Here is a 21,185-nt window from a genome sequence, read left to right as displayed (position 1 = left end):
CAGCCTTCTTCACAGGCCAACTGTCACATCCAGACATGACCACAGGAAAAAGCATAGCCTTGACTAGACGGACCTTAGTCGACAAAGTAATGTCTCTGCTTTTGAATATGCTATCTAGGTTGGTCATAACTTTTCTTCCAAGGAGTAAGTGTCTTTTAATTTCATGGCTGCAGGCACCATCTGCAGTGATTTTGGAGCCCCCCAAAATAAAGTCTGACACTGTTTCCACTGTTTCCCCATGAAGTGTTTTCCCCACTTCATTTCCCATGAAGTGATGGGACCAGATGCCATGATCTTTGTTTAAGTATCAATACAAACAAAGCTAGTGGAGGTGATGGAATTCCAGCTGAGCTATTTCAAATCCTGAAAGATGATGCTGTGAAAGTGTTACACTCAATATGCCAGCAAATTTGGAAAACTCAGCAGTGGCCACAGGACCAGAAAAGGTAAGTTTTCATTCCAATCCCAGAGAAAATCAATGCCAAAGAATGCTCAAACTACTGCACAACTGTACTCATCTCACACGCTAGTAAAATAATGCTGAAAATTCTCCAAGCCAGGCTTCAACAGTACGTGAACTGTGAAATTCCAGATATTCAAGCTGGATTTATAAAAGGCAGAGGAACCAGAGATCAAATTGCCAACATTCTCTGGATTATTGAAAAAGCAAGAGAGTTCCAGAAAAATATCTACTTCTGCTTTATTAACTATGCCAAAGCCTTTGTGTGGGCCACAAAAAACTCTGGAAAATTCTTAAAGAGATGGGAATACCACATCACCTAACCTGCCTCTTGTGTAATCTTTATGCAGGTCAGGAAGCAACAGTTAGAACTGGACATGGAACAACAGACTGGTTCCAAATAGGGAAGGGAGTACATCAAGGCTGTATATTGTCACCCTGATTATTTAACTTATATGCAGAGTACATCATGAGAAACGCTGGGCTGGAAGAAGCACAAGTTGGAATCAAGATTGCTGGGAGAAATACCAATAACCTCAGATATGCAGATGACACCAGCCTTATGGCAGAAAGCGAAGAACTGAAGAACCTCTTGATGCAAGAGAAAGAGGAGAGTGAAAAGGCTGGCTTAAAACTCAACATTCAGAAAATGAAGATCATGGCATCTGGTCCCATCACTTCATGGCAAATAGGTGGGGAAACAATGGAAACAGTGACAGACTTTATTTTGGGGGGCTCCAAATCACTGCAGATGGTGACTGCAGCCATGAAATTAAAAGACACTTACTCCTTGGAAGGAAAGTTATGCCCAACCTAGACAGCATATAAAAAAGCAGAGACATTACTTTGCCAACAAAGGTCCATCTAGTCAAGGCTATGGTTTTTCCAGTGGTCATGTATGGATGTGGGAGTTGGACTATAAAGAAAGTTGAGTGCAGAAGAATTGATGTTTTTGAAGTGTGATGTAGGAGAAGACTCTTGAGAGTCCCTTGGACTGCAAGGAGATCCAACCAGTCCATCCTACAGGAGGTCAGTCCTGGGTGTTCATTGGAAAGACTGATGCTGAAGCTGAAACTCCAATCCTTTGGCCACCTGATGCAAAGAACTGATTCATTTGAAAAGACCCTGATGCTGGGAAAGATTGAAGGCAGGAGGAGAAGGGGACGACAGAGGATGAGGTGGTTGGACGGCATCACCAACTCAATGGATATGAGTTTGAGTAAACTCCGGGAGTTGCGATGGACAGGGAAGCCTGGCGTGCTGCGGTTCATGGGGTCACAAAGAGTCAGACACGACTGAATGACTGAACTGACTGAATGACAAGATGGTAATAGACTCACAGACATAAAGAAAACCTATAGTTAAATGTGGGGGAAGGTATAAATTAGGAGCTTGGGATTAACATATAAACACTACTATAAATTGAAATAGATAACCAACAAGGACCTAAGTTCAATATTTTTTAATAACCTATGGTGGAAAAGAATCTGAAAAAGTATAGATGTACCTGTAACACTGGATCATTGTGCTGGAAACCTGCCATTTCCCCACCCTGTAACTGTTTTTGTGTGCCATCCCTGGGGTTTTGTCAGATTCTCTGCATTTTCTCACCCAGGTAGGACCCCAAAACTGGGATAATCTCAGAGCCTGGTCAGAGCCAAGTGTACTGTCTGCATGTAATTCAGCACTGTGCTTGTTTCCATGTCCACAGGGTCTTTTGACAGCCCTCCGTTTTGGACGCACAGCTTGGCCTCACAGTGAGGCCCATACAAGTCCTGTCATAAAAATGACACGCGCTCACCGAGATGCTGCAACTGGAAGAAGCCCAGGGGCTGATCTAGTCCATGCTCCTTCTTACTTAAGGATTTCTCCCCCTGAACCCCTCGAATGGTTGTTCAGCTCAAACTCAAGAAAATACCCTTTCCTTATAGAAATGGAAATTGTACTTTTTCAATCTACCACGATGTAAAATCAAATTTTAGTCAATTTAGTCTGTATGGTCAAAGCTATGGTTTTTCTGGTAGTCATGTACAGATGTGAGAGTTGGACCATAAAAAAGGCCAAACACTGAAGAATTGATGCTTTCAAATTATGGTGTTGGAGAAGACTCTTGAGAGTCCCTTGGACAGCAAGGAGATCAAACCAGTCCATCCTAAAGGAAATCAACCCTGAATATTCATTGGAAGGACTGATGCTGAAGCTGAAGCTCTAATACTTTGGACACCTGATATGAAGAGCCAACTCATTGGAAAAGACCCTGATTCTGGGAAAGACTGAGGGTAGGAGGAGAAGGGGGCAACACAGGATGAGACTGTTGGATGGCATCACCAACTCAAAGGATATGAGTTTGAGGAACCTCCAGGAGACAGTGGAGGACAGAAGACCCTGGTGTGCTGAAGTCCATGGGGTCACAGAGTCAGACACAATTTAAGGACTGAATAACAGCAACAAAAATCAAATTAGGGAATCCATAAGTCAAATTTTTAAATTAATAGGATGGATGGAATAGAACAGACCAGGACAGGAACAGGTTGGATGGGATCTCAAAGTCTATTAAATGCAGAGGATAAATGTTCCATGAAACTTCTGTTCAGCTGGGGGTTGAGGGTGAGGGGAGCGGTCTGTGTGTGTGTAAACTATATCTCTTACTGGGAGTCACAGTCCCAAACTTCTGACACTGCCCAGCAGGATTACTCTTATCAACCCCAGGAAATCAATTTGCTTATCATTTACTACCTCAAACTTAGCTTTCATTTAAATCAAAATTGTCAACTTGCTAGCATCTGCCCAGCTCAATCCTACTCCTAGTCTTTTTTCAATTAATCTGCTCAGTTAGGCTAAATGTGTAGCATTTGGGGCTTTTCAGGTGGCCCTAGTGATAACCTGCCTGCCAATGCAGGAGACATAAGAGGCTCAGGTTCACTCCCTGTGCCGGGAATATCCCCTGGAGGATGAAGTGGCAACCCACTCCAGTGTTCTTACCTGGAGAATCCCATAGACAGAGAAGCTGTGGGCTACCATCCATGGATTGCAAAGAGCTGGATACCACTAAAGTGGCTTAGCACGCATGAACGTGTTACATTTAATGCACTAATTTTTCACCTAAATGAGGAATGTAAAAGGATGTCCCTGGTGGTCCAGTGGTTAGGACTCCATGATCCCAGTGCAGGGGACCCTGGTCAGGGAAGTAGATCCTGCTTGTAGCAACTAAGAGTTAACATGCTATAACCAAGACCTGGTACAAACAAAAAAATTTTGACAGAAAAGACTGATAAAGAGCATCATTAAATAGCTTCTCCCCTCCTTCTGTCCCTCTGTGTCTCTCTCTCTAACTGGAAAGTTGTTTTGTTGGCCAGCCTGGGCCAACGGTGCTCCCTGTGCAGCCACCGAGCGCAAGGATCTGGCTTTCTCAACGCCTCTGTCACCCCCACACCAAGCTATTTTCCTGTAAAACAGGAGCCAGGAGGTCTTCCCTGCTGAAAGGCATGCTTCTCCCCGCTTGCGAATCTCTCCGAGCTACACTTACCGTTGCTTTTCTGCTGTTGTCACTCCACCAGCTCTTCACCTTCGGCTGGAGAGAGGATATCCGGCCAGGCGAGCCCCTGCACACTCGGAAGTTCTGCTTCGACGCCGTGTCCCACAGCAGCCCCGTCACTCTGTACGACTGTCACGGCATGAAGGGGAACCAGCTCTGGGGCCATCGGAAGGTAAGGGCCGTAGTCCTGTGGGTAGGGCGTGCCTCACTACTCGGCTTGGGGTTCTCTAATGCAAAGGTTTGTCTTGTTTAACACATTGCTTTGATTTAAATTGCCGCTTGAGAAGGAAATGGCAACCCACTCCAGTACTCTTGCCTGGAAAATCCCATGGATGGAGGATCCTGGTGGGCTACAGTTCATGGGGTCACAAAGGGTTGGACACGACTAAGCGACTTCACTTACGGTGGTAAAGAACCCGCCTGCCAATGCAGGAGACTTGTAAGAGCCGCAGGTTGGATCCCTGGGTCGAGAAGATTCCCCTGGAGGAGGGCATGGTGGGCTACAGTCTGTGGGGTCACAAAGAGACATGACTGAGCAACTGAACAGCAAGTTTATGCAGGACACTTTATAAGTTCAAGGTGTACAACGTAATAATTTGATATATGCATGAATTGAGAGCGAATCGGCACAAGTATAGTTAACAAATCCATCGCTGAGCACAGTTACAGTCTTGTGTGTGTGTGTGTGTGTGTGTGTGTGACGAGAACATTTAAGATTTACTCTCTTGAGACTTCCCCGGTGGCCCAGGGGTCAAGACCCCGCCTAGCAATGAAGGGAACTCTTCAATGAAGTTCCAATCCCTGGTCGGGGAGCTAAGATCTCACATGCGGCAGGGCCACTGAGCCTGCGTGCTGCAGTTAAGATCAGATGCAGCCAAATAAAAACAAATAAGTAAAACCACATTATAAAAAAAAAAATCAGTCTCTTCGCAACTTTCAAGTATATGATACAGAATTATGCACTGTGGTCTCCATGCTGAACATAACATGCCCAGAAATGTACCCATCTCAGAACCGGACCACGCTCCCCGACGCTTCACCCAGCTGTCAGTTTCTCTTTAGGGGGCTCTCGGCCACCACGAGAAGAGGAGGGGCTCCTGTAAGGAGGCTCCCTTGTGTCTCCCACCACAGCAGGCACCCAGGGTGAGCCCCGTTTGTGGTTATTATCACCACCAGGGGGAGCCCTGCGACAAGAACAGTGACGCTGAAGCGCCTTCAATTAGAACACTCCAATTACCACCCACATTCCGAAGACATCTGAAAGGAGAAGCTGTTTTCCCTCCCCTTCAGCCCCTATGTCTAGTTGGTCACTAAGACTTGTGACCCCACCCTGTCTGCCATTTCTGCGGCTGCAGACCCTGATTTCAGACCTCTCCATCTCAGCCCTTGGAGAAGGAAATGGCAACCCACTCCAGTGTTCTTGCCTGGAGAATCCCAGGGACAGGGGATCCTGGTGGGCTGCCGTCTATGGGGTCGCACAGAGTCGGACACGACTGAAGCGACTTAGCAGCAGCAGCATCTCAGCCCTGGATGAGTGGAACAACTGTCTAAAGGGCCACCTTTTCCGCCGACCCACCTTCCATCCTGAGTCAGAGGGGTACCCACAAACTCTGGTCATTACGTTCCTCTGGTTTATACAGCACTTGGTTTCCCACTGAGAAGATAAAGTGCCTTCTCCCAAATTCTCATCCTGATGCTTCACAATCTGGTCAACGTCACGGTTGCTTGTCAAGCCTATGACATCCTAATTCATCCTAAAACTGTGATGTGATGATTTTTTTTTTTTTAATTTTGCTGCACCAGGTCTTAGTTGCTACAAACTCTGAGTTGTGGCATTTGGGATCTAGTTCCCTGACCAGAGATCGAACCCAAGCCTCCTGCATTGGGAGCTTGCAGTCTTAGCCACCAGACCACCAGGGAAATCCCTGTAATCTTGAATAAGCTATTTCACGTGTAATTTTCAACTTCCACATCAATATAATAGAGACAACAGTTTGGTGAAATAAACCGTGGAAAATTTCCAGCACGATTCCTGACCGTATATGATCAGATTTCCACCCAAGAGGGGGACAAGTATACATTTTACATGGAGAATGGTGGTGAGTCCTGATATACAGCAATCTATGCCATGAAATGGAGCTTTCCTGGTGGTTCAGTGGTAAAGAATCTGCCTGCCAATGCAGGAGACACGGGTTCTGTCTGGAGAAGGGAATGACAACCACTCCAGTATTCTTGCCTGGAGAATTCCAGGGACAGAGGAGCCTGGTGAGCTACAGTCCATGAGTCTCAAAGAGTGGGACACGACTGAATGCCTAAATAACAATGACAACGATGCTAAGAAATATTAGCTCCTGTTATCCTTGCAGAGTAAGAGCCACCTCCCGTGTCCTTTTCTTGCAAGGAAACATTTTTATGGGACTATAACACATATCTTCATTGGGGTTTCCCCAGATGTAGACCCTGAAGTGAGGATTTGGGTGCCAGTGGTTTATTCGGGAGATGTCCCCCAAAATCATGGCAGGGAAGTGAAACATGAAACATGAAAGGGAGGAGAGCCAGTACAGGGCACGTGATGAAGGAAGAGCCACTGCGGGCATGTGTGCCTACTAAGTCGCCCAGTCATGTGACTCTTTGCGACCCCATACTACAGCCCATTGGGCGCCTCTGTCCATGGGATTCTCCAGCCAAGAATACTGGTGTGGGTGGCCGTTTCCTACTCTAGGGGATCTTCCTGACCCAAGGATTGAACCCACATCTCTTTCGTCTTCTGCATTGGCAGGCGGGTTCCTTACCACTTGCCATCCATAGCAGGGGAGGTCAAGTCCCAGACACCTCTTTAAATAGTCTGGAACACACACCAGAGGCAAGTGGGAGGGCATATCATACACCAGCGCAGCTGGTCTTGGCCTAGGGCTACTCTTGGTTGGGGGGTATGGTGTCCATTCCTGACACCTCTGTGCGGGGTACAGCTCCTACAGGCAGAGCCGTTCTAGAGCCCAGAGAACAGCCTTACAGAGAGAGAGAGACAGTGGCCAGCTTCAGAGGTCAGGTCAGCAGGCACCGAAGTCCTGGGGTCTGAAGAGCTGTGGGCAAACGCTGTCAGAATCCTACCCTACCCATCCTTGCCAACAACACACAGCACATCGGTTTCTTTTTCTTTTCCTTTCTCAGTTCTGTGGTTATAGAATGAGATCACACACAGGGATATCTTTTGGGATATCTTCTTTGCGAAGAACCTGTTCAAGTCTGTTGACCATGTTTTAACATGGGTTGTCTGGAATTTTTCTTGTTGTTAACAGATTTGGAAGCATTTCTGGTGTATCTAGGTATAGTGCTTTGTTGGATATTTGTAAATATCTTACTGCAGTCAGTATCTAGCCTTTCCTCCCTCCCTGGTGAAGAGCTGTTCTTCATGATTAGTGTCTTCTGTGTCCTGTTTAGGAAATGTTTGTCCACACCAAACACCTGAAGCCAGTGCTCTAAGCCATCTTTGGCAGCTTTGTGGTTTAATCTTCTGCATTGTGGTATATATTCCCTGAATAGTTTTTGTGTACAGTGTAAGAGGGGGTTGATTATTTGTTTCATATTTATAGCCAATTATCAATCATAATTTACTAAAATAAAAAATAAAAATTCCCACTGCAGGGAAGTGGTGCCTTTGTCATAAGTCAAGGGACCTTATATACCTGGCCTGTTTATGAATCCTCACGTTTTTAACCCTCTGACCAGTAAGTCTTAGCCATACAGAAAGTAAACTGATAGAAACTAACAATTTAACATGAACCAAAACCCCACAGCATCACTGTTAGTGGCGAAATGTTTCAGCTTCCCTTTGGAAACTGGGGGCATCCCTAGTGGCTCAAACAGTAAAGAATCTGCCTGCAATTAAGGAGACCTGAGTTCAATCCCTGGGAACAACCCTGGAGGAGGGCATAGCAACCCACTTCAGTGATCTTGTCTGGAGAATCCCATGGGTGGAGGAGTCTGACGGGCTATAGTCCATAGGGTTACAAAGAGTCAAATGAGAGTCAGCTCGCACGTACAAAAATTCAACCAAGATATTAATGAAAGTAAAATTACCTGAAAAAAAAAAAAAGGCTAGTAGGGCAATATTGTGAAGATAGCTGTTCTTAGCCAGGTGTTTACATTTCATGCAAAACCATTCAAATCCCAGCAGGTTTATTTGTGGACACTGATGAGCAGAGTCTGGAATTTACATGAAAATGAAAGGGTCAAGAATAGCCAAGAAAACCCTGAAGAAGAAAAAGAGCAAGTATCAGACGTTATAAGAAATGCACTTATTAGTGTAGTCTGTTGTTGGCATAAGGACAGACTGATGATCTAGAAGGGCAGGCCTAAAAGGTTCTGATGGGGCAGCCAGATGGAGAATCACTTTTCTCGTGCCAGCCTTCAGCTACTTTCCTTACCCTCCTACTTCAGCTGGAATTGCCCCCTGCGTGTATTCCTATCCCATTCTGTTCCTTTCTTTGTACTTAGAGCATGTGTGATTCACAGCTAGTCTCCCCTTACAGGAGTTAACCACACAAGGGCAGGAACTTTTTCTTTGATTTCTGTATAGCCTGCCTAATACCTACTACATGCTTGCAGGCTAAGTCATTTCAGTCGCATCCAACTCTTTGCGACCCTATGGACTGTAGCCCATCAGCTTCCTCTGACCATGGGATTTTCCAGGCAAGAATACTGGAGTGGGTTGCTATGCCCACCTCCAGGGTATCTTACCCACCCAGGGATCGAACCCACATCTCTTATGTCACCTGCATTGGCAGAGAGGTTCTTTACAACTAGCGCCACCTGGGAAGCCCCACCTACTACACTGACAATCCTAAATAAGCTTTCGTTGAATGGGCTCAGTTACTGATCCGACCCTGTCCTTTGTGAACCCCAAGCTGCGCTGGATACAACGTAACGCATCTTGTGGTCTCAGAACCACTATCACGGCTTCCCCAAAGTCCAACAGTGAAAAGTGTGCATCACTGCCAGGGTCCAGCCCTGGTGGATCCAGGGAAATTCGAAGCATGGACGGCGTAGGCAAGGAAAACTTATTTGTTTGTTAATAGAAGAATATAAGATTAGATCAGGGAGAAATAGTGTAGTAGGAAAATTAAGTGGAGAAAGAAGGCTGAATAACTCGGCTTACGGGGAAGGCCAATAAAGTTCCAGACAAGGAGCTTGCACCATCTATGTTAGGCCACCGGCGCCCACTTGAATACTGAAGGGTGCCCTGCCTTAGGCTCCCTTTCGCGCGGGTCTTAAAAGCCAGGGCAAGTAAGTAAACGTGGTGAGCCACCCCGCTCCAGATGGGAATTCAGCCTGAAATTAGAGTAAAGAGGAGAGGGAGGGAGAGGGAGAAAAAGAGAGAGAGAGACACACAGGGGGAGCCAGATTCCCAAGAAACTAGGCCGAGAGACTAGTCCGAGAAACTGGTCCATCCATTATTGTTCAGAAGGCTTTTTATACTTTTGATAAAACATGGAGATCAATGGGTAACACAAAGTTATGCAGTGTTAGCAGCCCAGATTCTTATCAAAACCAGGCTTTTCTCTCTGCATACCTAGTTGTATACACAAGTCTTAGGTAATTTACATCATCTTCCAGCCAAAAGGGCCAATTAACATTTTACAGCCTTCTTTCTGATAAGGGTTTGTCAACCAGAAGACTTATTTGTGTTGTTCTTCCCAAAGTCTGGTGCCACTCTCAGAAAGCACTAAATAAAGTTACATTCTTACATAGCAAGGACACAAGAGGAGTGCAGTGATATATAACAAAGAGAAAAGTAATTAACTCAAAAGTCTAGTGTTGCTAACATCAAAACTATTATATATCTTTTTCCATATCCTGTTTACATTGATTAACATCCTCCCAGGTGCCTAAAAGATAAAGAATATGGAGGCCTGGCAGCAGTCATTGAGTCAGCAGTGAAAACCCTCTACCAATATGATTTTTAGCTCTTTAGAAAAGGCTCTGTATCTTTAAGATGCTTTTAAGCTTTGTGCCTCTCGCAGTTGGGGGGCTGTAAGCAATTCACAAGCTGTAAGAGGTCCAGGGGAACCTGTTAGGCAAGCTAGAGAGCTATCAGAGGGGTTTAACTGAAACATCCCTTTCAAATGCAGAAGACTAAAGCCCTGATTTGACTTTTTCCAGAGAATATCAGACAAGCAGAGCACAAAAGCCGGCAGATTTTTTGGTTTTTGGGGTACATGCTCAGGAAATTCCAGGGGGAACCCCTGAAGCCTGATCACATCCTTGCGTTTTGTCAGGCTTCCTTCCTCATGACCTTGTCACGGGTGGGATTCCTCACACTGGCCCCCGGCACATCACGTTTCTGAGTTGCTCTCTGGAGGCATTCATACGGTTTAACTTCCACAAGAAAGGGCTTAAAGATAACATCAACAGGGAACTTCCCTGGTGGTCCAATGGCTAAGACTCTGCACTCCCAATGCAGGGGGCTTAAGTTCGATTCCTAGTCAGGAAACTAGATCCCACATGGCAGCAACTAAGATTCTGCATACTGCAACAAAGACTTGGTTGTTCAATCACTAAGTCATGTCTGACTCTTTGTGACCCCATGGACTACAGCACGCCAAGCCTCCCTGTCCTTCACTATCTCCCAAAGTTTGCCCAAGTCCAAGTCCATTGAGTTGGTGATGCTATCCAACCAGTGATGCCAACACCTGGTACAGCCAAATAAATTTAAATGTTTTTTAAAAATCATCAAATTAGAAAATACAGATTAATTTAAAAGGTACATGTCAGGCTAAACTGATAACACTGAAACAGTCACATTACTTTAAAAAGTGAGTGGGTGGAATTCTTGGCATGTATCTGCATCTGACTATGGGACCCTATGATACAGGCCAGAGCTTTGGCCGCTTAGCCCATAAACTCCTTCTGGCCCACAAAGATGCCAGATGGACGGCCACAGCTTGTTATTTTTAAATTATTCCGGTTATGTATTGATTTAGAGCCCAAAATGAGGCAATGAAGTGTTTAATTAAAAGGCATGGAATTTGACTCTGGTTCTGATAAACGAAGCCCCACTACAGAGTTCTGGACTTGTGGTCATATTTAGACAGTCAGGCTACCCCCAGTCATCCCAATCATTTCTGCATAGTCCCAAGTATTACAAAGCTCCAAGGCCTCTGGGGTGCATGCATGCTCTGTCCCTCAGTTGTGCCTGACTCCTCGTGACCCCATGGACTATATCCTGCCAGGCTTCTCTGTTGGTGGAATTTTTCATACTGAAAAAAATGGCAAGTAGGTTGCCATTTCCTTCTCCAGGGGATCTTCCCGATTCAGGGATCAAACCCACATCTCCAGTGGCTCCTGAACTGCTGGTAGATTCTTTACCACTGAGCCATCTGTGAAGCTTTTGGTACCACACAGATCAAATTTAATCCATTTTGATCAAGACAGATTCCAAATACTTAAACAAAGCTTGTCTGACCTTTACTCCTTACTTCCAATTAAATGGCCCAATTTCCTGCCACTGTTCTTGAGATGACTTCAATGGGCCCACCTCAGCCTCCTGGACACTGATTCTTAACACACTCCAGATGGTCCTAGAGGTTGGCGTGATGCCCAGAATGGAACACAGTATCCTAGGCATGTTTAACCAAGGACTAGAATGAGTTTCTAGCACCCTTTTGTTGGGAATTTTAAAAAAATCATTTATTTCTTTATTTGGCTGCGCCAGGTCACTTAGCTGGGGCATTCAGGACCTTTCAGCTGTGGCAGGTGAACTTTTAGCTGCAGCATATGGGATCTAGTTCCCTGACCAGGGATTGAACCCCAGGCCCCCGGCATTGGGAGCTCACAGTCTTAGCCACTGGACTACCAGGGAAGTCCTGTCTCGTGCCTTTTTGTTGTGAGAAATATGTTAAATTAGCTCAAGCTGATTGGTTTTCTGCCTTCACTTCACATACTTGGCTTCTTAATGAGTTTTCAGTATTTAAAAGGCCACGTTCGCTCTGCTACACAGACGTCTTACACCTGTATGGCACCCCTTCCATACCTGTGTAGCCATCCACATCCACTGGTTTCTGTTAAGTTCTCCCTCGCCAGATTTACCCCAGCCTGGACTTTGGCCCAACTTATCAAAAGGTGAACTAGTTTTATTCCAGCCATGAATTAGAGCAGATCAGTGGGCATGCAGGCCCTCATGCAAGGCCCTGATCCCAGTGAACAAGGCCCAGAACCGAGCCTCCCATTACATAATAGAGCTGATGCTGATCCACAGCGAGTAGTCATTCAACCAGATACAAGCTCGCCTAACAGCGAATCACCTTCTAGCCCACATTTCTCCAGCTAGAGACCCACAGGAGAAAAAAGGAGGATTTTCAAATGTCGTGCTGAAAACCAGATACACAATGTCTATATCATATCCTATACCCTGAAGATAACAGAGACATAAGTGTTATGCCCTGAGAAGCTGGGATCCTCTGTTCAAATTGATGAGTCAAAGATGAGGGAGGGAAACGCCTTCACCGCTGCCATGAAACTACATTTTCACCAGGGTAACCTTCCCATTCTGTTTTTATTCCATATGTTTAACCTGGCTGAACTTGTGACATCACTTAGAGGTCACGTCCTTTTAACTTCTTCCACACCTGGATACCTTAGCCACATCCCTGCTGGTTACCATTCTACTGAATACATTCAGCTGCCACCTCTGGTCACCAGTAGAAAGGTTTCATCACGGTTTCTATCTCGGGCTCTAACGTGTGGACAAAGACCGGCTGAAGGGAATGCTGGCCAATATCAAGACTGTCAAACTTGAAAGGACCTTGGTAACTGGAACTATGCGCGTGTGAGATCAGCATTTGCTAACGGGGACAGCTCTTCCCTGGGGACAGGTGTGGGTCTGGGGCCGGACTGCTGGCTGGCTCAGCTGAGAGGGGGCAGGGCAGGCAGAGGCCCTGGGGGACCCAGGGTGGGAGTCCCCCCTGGGACCATCTGCAGCAGTTTTGCCTCTGGGATCTTGGGAAACTTGTTTCCTCATTATCAAAAGGCAATAATGACAGTATCGGCCTCAGAAGATTATCATGGGGGTTTCCCTGGTGGTCCAGGGGTTAAGAATCTGCACACCAATGCAGGGGACACAGGTTTGATCCCTGGTCAGGAAGCTAAGATCCCACATGTTGAGGGGCAATTAAGCCTGCCCACCAAAACTAAGACTCGATGCAGCCAAAAAATTTTTTTAGAAAACAAAGTTATTGTGATAATGAAATAAAATGTCAATACCCCTAGAATGCGACACTTCATGAGTGTTAGCTCTCACTCTCCTGCGCGCGTGTGCTATGTTGTTTCAGCTGTGTCTAACTCCTCTGTCCGTGGGGATTCTCCAGGCAACAACACTGGAGTGGGTTACCATGCCCTCCTCCAGGGGATCTTCCCAACCCAGGGATCGAACCCGCGTCTCTCATGTTTCCGGCATTGGCAGGCAGCTTCTTTACCCCTGTGCCACATGCCCAGAAATCTCTCTTCCGATTTGACTTTCACTCTCCCAGTAGCTTTGCCTCCGGGAGAAGACAGGCTGTCTAGCCATCTTCCTGTTCTATTGCAGCTGTGTAGCTGTCCCCAAATATTAGAATGCAGACTCCGCAAGATCAGGGCTTTATCTGCTTTCTTTTGTACAGAATCCTCAGTACCTTAAACACTGTTTGGCACATAGTAGGTGCCTAAGTAAATGCACCTGGCTTCCTGGTTGTCCACATTCATTCTCTCTTTAGGTTGCTTATGCGGTTGAAGTAGATAAAGTGAGAAAATCTGAGGAGAACATTGAGCACTATGGAAGCCCAACACATAAATACATACTCGACAAAGAGCAGCTGTTATGACGTTGACGTGACTCCCGGCAGGTTTACGGAAGGGAGATAAACAGCTATGGTCAGATGGAAACAAGATCAGGAACAGATGGGTTTTCTCTACTCTCGGAGTTTTCAGTCTAATAGGGAAGCTGACAAATTTTTTAATTGAATATATTAAGTGTACAGGATAATATGGTAACACCACATGAGGCTCATCCTAGGTCAGAGAGGCAGACAAGGCTGCTCGGACACACTACCCTATAAATAGAGACCTGAAAGGGAAACAGGATTTAGGTAAGTGAAGAGAAGCATCTGAAAAAGAATGGATATGTGTACCTGTATAACTGAGTCATGTTGCTGTGCCCCTGAAACGAACACAACATTGTAAATCAACTATGTTGCTATTGCTGCTGTTCAGCTGCTAAGTCGTATCTGACTCTTTGTGACCCCATGGACTGTAGCCTTCCAGGCCCCTCTGTCCATGGGATTCTCCAGGCAAGAGTACTGGAGTGGGTTGCCATGCCCTCCTCCAGGGGATCTTCCCGACCCAGTGAGCAAACCCGCATCTGCTGCACTGGCAGGCAGATTCTTTACCAACCGAGCCGCCAGGGAAATCAAAGCGACTATAGTGTTTGTTGTTCATTCGTGTCCGACTCTGCAACCCCATTGATTGTAACCTGCCAGTCTCCTCCATCTGGAGATTTCCCAGGCAAGAAAACTGGAGTGGATTGCCCTTCCTTTCTCCATCCCGACCCAGAGATGGAACCTGGGACTCCCACACTGTAGGCAGATTCTTTACCATCTGAAGCACCAGAGAAGCCATATACCCTAATACACTCTAAAGTAAAAGTTTTTTTAAAAATCCCAGATATAGGGATCAGCTTGTACAAAGGCCCTCTGGTGAGGAAGAGCTTTGTTTGCCGGAAGCATGTAGCAACCAGGTGAAGTGTGGCGGGAGATGATGCCCTCTAAGGCCAGAGGCAGGACCTTGTGTCCAAGACCTTGGGACTACGCTAAAAATTCAGCCAAGAGACAGGGAAGAGTGTGAATGGTGTGAAGAGCAGAGCTCCAACAAACCACAACTGGTTCTGTAAGGATTCTGGCTGCTCCTAGAATTGAGGGTACATGCACGCCCATCACTTACTTGTAGCCCAGAAACCAACAATGGAGTGGACGGTGGGGCTGCCAGCACCGCCTCAGTGCACCCATGGAGGCCTCGGTCGGTCGGGGTGGAAGAAGCATGATTTCTGATTGGCCAAATTACCCACTGATGCAGGAAGGCCAGTTTTCTCCTCCTGTGAGGAACTGTACCTGTCACAGAAGAAATGGGAAAGGAGAGGCAATAAAACTGCACTATCCCCTTTCTGCCTGCTGCCGCTGCCGCTGCTAAGCCGCTTGAGTCGTGTCCAACTCTGTGCGACCCCATAGACGGCAGCCCACTAGGCTCTCCTGCCCCTGGGATTCTCCAGGCAAGAACACTGGAGTGGGTTGCCATTTTCTTCTCCAATGCATGAAAGTGAAAACTGAAAGTGAAGTCGCTCAGTCATGTCCTACTCTTAGCAACCCCATGGACTACAGCCTACCAGGTTCCTCCATCCCTGGGATTTTCCAGGCAAGAGTACTGGAGTGGGGTGCCTTTGCCTTCTCCGCCTTTCTGCCTACCAGGGTGTTATTTGCATTCTCCAGAGTTCTTCCAGAACTCAAAAGCCATCATATATCAACCTGGTTCTTCTCCACAACCTTAGGAGGTGGGAAGGCGGATAATTTTTACCCCTTCTCTCATCCCTCCCTCCTCCTCCCACTCCATTCATTTTGCAGACAGAAAACTGAAATCACTGCCGAATGAAACGATCATCAAAGATTATTGTCAGAGATAAAACTAGGATTAAAATCAGATTCATAATCCTGAGCCCCCTTTCTCTCCCATCCATATTAGAAATAAGAGGACATGAAGCTTTTATCTCTTACAAACACATTTGCTGTCCATGTGAGGTGTGGGCTTCCCAGGCAGCACAACTACTTGCTTAAAAACCCAGGCCTTAACATTGCACCCCAGTGCCTTCCTGGTGTAGAATGAGCCCATCCTCAGGAATTCTCTGCTTGCTGTCTGTGCTTCAGCCACACCAGTGACCTGCTGGTCCCCCCACGTGACAGACAGAGCCTCCCATTGCCTCTGACTGTCTCCTACCGCTCTCTCTCACCCTAGCCTCCCCGTGTTCTTCTGACCCACACTTAGGGTCTTCCCGCTTAGGGCCTGTGCACTTGGTGTTCCCCTACCTGAAACCTCTGCCTCCAGATATCTTCATGGCCAACTCCCTTACCTTCTTCAAATTTCCCCTACTCAAGTATCACCTTCCAGGTGAGGTTCACCCTTACCTCCCTGTTTAAGTTTGCACACTGGCCCCTCCCTTGGCACCTTTCAACAAGCTACACATTTTGCATATCATTCTTGTTGTTATTCAGTCACTAAGTCATGTCCAGCTCTTTGAGATCTCATGGACTGCAGCATGCCAAGCTTCCCTGTCCTTCACTATCTCTCTGAGTTTGCTCAAACCCATGTCCATTGAGTTGGCGATGCCTCCTAACCATCTCATGCTCTGTCATCCCCTTCTCCTCCTGCCCTCAATCTTTCCCAGCTTCAGGGTCTTTTCCAATAAGTCAGCTCTTCACATCAGGTGGCCCAAGTATTGGAGTTTTAGTTTCAGCATCAGTTCTTCCAATGAGTATTCAGGGTTGATTTTCTGTAGGATTTACTAATTTGATCTCTTTTGAGTTCAAAGGACTCTCAAGAGTCTTCTCGAGGACTCCAATTTGAAAGCATCAATTCTTTGGCACTCAGCCTTCTTTATGGCCATGTACGGTCACAACCGGACATGACTACTGGAAAAACCATAGCTTTAAAATCACTGCAGATGGCGACTGCAGCCATGAAATTAAAAGACACTTACTCCTTGGAAGGAAAGTTATGACCAAACTAGACAGCATATTAAAAAGCAGAGACATTACTTTGCAAACAAAGGTCTGTATAGTCAAAGCTATGGTTTTTCCAGTAGTCATGTGTAGATATGAGAGTTGGACTATAAAGAAAGCTGAGCACTTAAGAATTGATGCTTTTGAACTGTGGTGTTAGAGAAGACTCTTGAGAATCCCTTGACTGCAAGGAGATCCAACCAGTCCATCCTAAAGGAGATCAGTTCTGAATATGCATTGGAAGGACTGAGGCTGAAACTGAAGCTCCAATACTTTGGCCACCTGATGCGAAGAACTGACTCATTTGAAAAGACCCTGATGCTAGGAAAGAAGGAGAAGGGGACAACAAGAGGATGAGATGGTTGGATGCTACTCAGACACAATGGACATGAGTTTGAGTAAACTCTGGGAGTTGTCGATGGACAGGGAGGCTGGCATGCTGCAGTCTATGGGGTCGCAAAGAGTCAGACACGACTGAGCGACTGAACTAAACTGAACTGACTATACAGACTTGGGTTGTCAAAGTGATGTCTTCTCTGCTTTTTAATATGCTGTCTAGGTTTGTCATAGCTTTTCTCCCAAGAAGCAAGCATCTTTTAATTTTGTGGCCACAGTCACCCTCCACAGCAATTTTGGAGCCCAAGAAAATAAAATCTGCTACCGTTTCCACTTTTTCCCCATCTATTTGCCGTGAAGTGATGGTATGCTGATCGTGTATTGCCTGTGCCCTGCTGCTCACTCCCTACCCCATCTCTAAATGTAAGCTCCAGAAGGGCAGGAGTCTTTATATTATTGAGTTTATTGGGACTTCCCTGGCGATCCAGTGGTTAAGAACCCACCTTCCACTGCAGAGGACAAAGGTTTGATCCCTAGTTGGGGAACTATCATCCCCTATGCCTTGGAGCAACTAAGCTTGTGTGATACAACTACTGAGCCCACGTGCTCTGGAGCCCACAACTAAGACGCAACACAGCCAAGTGAATAAATAAAAATTTTTTAAAGTTTATTGATACATCCAAACCATCTAAAATAGTGTCTGACAAACAGCAGGCGCCCTATAGATTTTTGTTGAATAAACTGAACCTATAAATGGACCTGTTAGTTCATATCTCTCTGCTCATGCATTCTTCTTTATTCATCCTAACCCCTCAAAGCTACAGTCTCACTGACAAGTTTTACTCCAAACATGTCTTGTTTACCTACTGGTCTCTCCCATTTCTAATGCCAGGAGAGGCATCTTCAGTTATCTTTCAATGCCTACTTCCTGACACACACACACCAGAAAATAAAAGGCACTTAATAAATATTTGTTACCTTGATGTCCACCAACAAATGAATGGATAAAGAAGTTGTGGTACAATGAAACACTACCCAGCCAGAAAAAAGAATGCATTTGAGTCAGTCCCAATGAGGTGGATGAACCTAGAGCCTATTATACAGAGTGAAGGAAGTCAGAAAAATAAAAACAAATATCATATGTTAATGCATATATATGGAACCTAGAAAGATGGTGCTGATGAGCCTGTTTGCAGGGCAGCAGTGGAGACCCAGACACAAAGAACAGACTTGTGGACACAGTGGGGAGGGAGAGGAGGGACAAGTTGAGAGAGGAGCATTGTTTTTCTTAGCATGCACACATTTTTAATCGACGAATAATTGCTTTACAATATCGTCTTGGTTTCTGTCATATACCAACATGAATCAGCCATAGGTATAGATATGTCCCCTCCCTCTTGAACCTCCTTCCGACCTCCCAGACCATCCCACCCCTCTAGGCTGTCATAAAGCCCCAGGTTAAGCTCCCTGCATCATTCAGCAAATTCCTACTGGCTGTCTATTTTACATATGGCAATATAAATAAATATCTGTTGAACTCAAAAATGCCCTGGGTCCTGTTGTATTTCGGGCAACTCGGACCATAACTATACAGAAGAGCTCATTCCTGAACTGTAGATTACTTCGGCTCCATAAACCTTTCCCATATCCAGGAGATACTGATGTATCCATTTGGATAACTGGTTGAGGCAGGTGCCAATTTTTGCAAGTCCATTTTGCCATGATTTCAGAAAATGCAAAATGGTCTTGAATAGCTGGACTCAGACAAGATGATTAGCACATCCTGACTTTGAGAATTAGGGATGCTGTCCAACTAAAGATAAGAGGAGAGGAGGCGTGGAATCACTATTAGTTACTTACTGTACGTCGGATGTTACGCCAGTGATTTTATGTATATTTTATCCACAACAAACATAGGAAACAGATATTATTATCTGTATCTCACAAGTGAGGAAGCTGAAGTTCAGAGAATAGTAATCGTCCGAGGTCATGTAATAAGTGATTGGCCTGACCAAATTTCCTGGGGAATAAAGGCCCCTGTCCCCTTAGCCCCTGCCCAGCACTAGGGTGCCTCCCCTGCCGCCACGCAGGCACTTAGACTCGGGGTAATCATCCTATACATTATGACACCTATTTTACTGTCTTTGCTTTGTTGGTGTGTGATGCTTTTGTTACCCTGAATATGGTGTGAAATGATTTCTACAACATCTTGATTCTTTTAAAGTCTGGACCCTACAAAAGTACAGAATTTAATAAAACTTACTGCTGGCCTATGAATACCTCAGAGGGTCACACAGGCCTGCTTTGAGGAGGTGTCCCCTCCAGGTGTGTGCGCGTTCAGTCACTCAGTCATGCTGACTCTCAGTGGCCGCATGGACTGTACCCCTGCAGCGTCCTCTGTCCATGGGATTATCCCAGCAAGATTACTAGAGTGGGTTGCCATTTCCTTCTCTAGGGGATCTTCCGGACCAGGGATCGAACCCACGGCTCCTACATGCCTGCATCAGCAGGCGGATTCTTTACTGCTGAGCCACCTGGGACCTGCCTGAAAAGTCTACCCAGCCTTTCACCCTGGGGACCAAATGGAATTTAGCCTGACCTGATTTGATTACAAAGAGTATTTCCATATTGATTATGTAAATTTTCTTAGGCAAAAACAAAACAGAAAAAAAACACAGGAGGAAGCAGTCAGGGAAGGCAGGAAGGTTGCAGGAGACAGTCTGCGGCCTTATTTTTTGAACAGATAGGGTGAGGGCCCCACTTCCCTCAGGACTGAACAAGGGGACAGTCCAGGTAAAGGAGGACTGCTAGGGAGCCACAGACTCGACCAGAGCAGTCGGAAGTCTAGCCTAGAGGAAAAGCTGCACCCGGGGGACTTCCCTTGTGGTCCATTGACAGCTAAGACTCGTTGCTCTCAATTCAGGGGACCTGGGTTCCATCCCCGGTCTGGGAACTAGATTCCACACGCAGGAACTAAGAGTTCGCAATCCATAACTAAAGAGTCTGTGTGCCACAAGTAAGACTCAGTGCAGTCAAGATAAATACAGTAAATTAAACAACAACAACAACTGTATTTGGTTCAGTTCCAGCATCTCTTGTCATGACTGAGGAGACTAATGGAGTAAGGGGCTGTCATGGTGTGCATGTGCCAACCCCAATCTCCCAGCTTATCCCCTGCTCCCTTGCCTTCAGGTAACCATAAGTGTGTTTTCTACATCTGTGGGTCTCTCTCTGGCTTTTGTAGAAAAGTCCATTTGTGCCCTTTTTTAGATTCTGCATATAAGGGATATCATATGATATGTGTCCTCTGCCCAACTCACTTCACTTAGTATGACAGGCTGCAGGTCTATCCATGTTGCTGCACATGGCATTAGTTTGCTCTTTTTTATGGCTGAGTAATATTCCACTCCATACATGCTACTAGGTATAAGATGGATAGCCAACAAGGACCTGCTGTATAGCACAGAGAACTCTACTCAATACGCTGTAACAGCCTATATGGGAAAAGAATTTTAAAAACAGTCGATATAAGTATTCATATACCTGATGCGATTTGTTGTACAGCAGAAACTAACACGACGCTGCAAATCAACGTGTGCTCAGTTGCTCAGCCGTGTCCAGCTCTTTGCAACCCCATGGATTGTAGCCCGTAGGCTCCTCTGTCCATGTGGTTTTCCAGGCAAGAATACTGGAGTGGCATGCCATTTCCTACCCTAGGGTATAAATCAACTATACTCCAATAATTTATTTTTTTTAAAGAAGTACCGTCATAGGACAAGAGACTACATTCACAGACGATGATGCACCAGCCAGGAGAAGCATCAGTAATGACATTCAGAGATCCAAAAGCTTAGCTGAGAAGAAACATAATGATGATAATGTATAAAGATCCCCTGGAGGAGGAAATGGCAACCCACTCCAGTATTCTTGACTGAAGAATTCCATGGACGGAGGAGCCTGGGGGGCTACAGTCGATAGGTTTGCAAAGTGTCAGACACAAAAGAGATGACTTAGCGCAAGCACACAAGGTCAAAGTGGGAAACGTATGTTCCGAGGT

The 21,185-nt window shown here is 45.9% G+C and overlaps 1 protein-coding gene across 1 annotated transcript in view; it reads left to right on the top strand.

Annotated features, from left to right (window-relative positions):
- Positions 1-21,185, top strand: part of GALNTL6 (polypeptide N-acetylgalactosaminyltransferase like 6) — a 1,485,023-nt gene that overhangs the window by 1,459,821 nt on the left and 4,017 nt on the right. Inside the window, exon 11 of the mRNA XM_069576771.1 lies at positions 4,018-4,167. Within this exon, the coding sequence (XP_069432872.1) occupies positions 4,018-4,167 (150 nt within the window). The remainder of the gene's footprint in view (positions 1-4,017; positions 4,168-21,185) is intronic.

Source organism: Ovis canadensis, chromosome 2 (genome assembly GCF_042477335.2).
Source record: "Ovis canadensis isolate MfBH-ARS-UI-01 breed Bighorn chromosome 2, ARS-UI_OviCan_v2, whole genome shotgun sequence".
Classification (NCBI taxonomy): Eukaryota; Metazoa; Chordata; class Mammalia; order Artiodactyla; family Bovidae; genus Ovis; species Ovis canadensis.
This window is presented reverse-complemented; position numbering and strand designations above follow the sequence as displayed.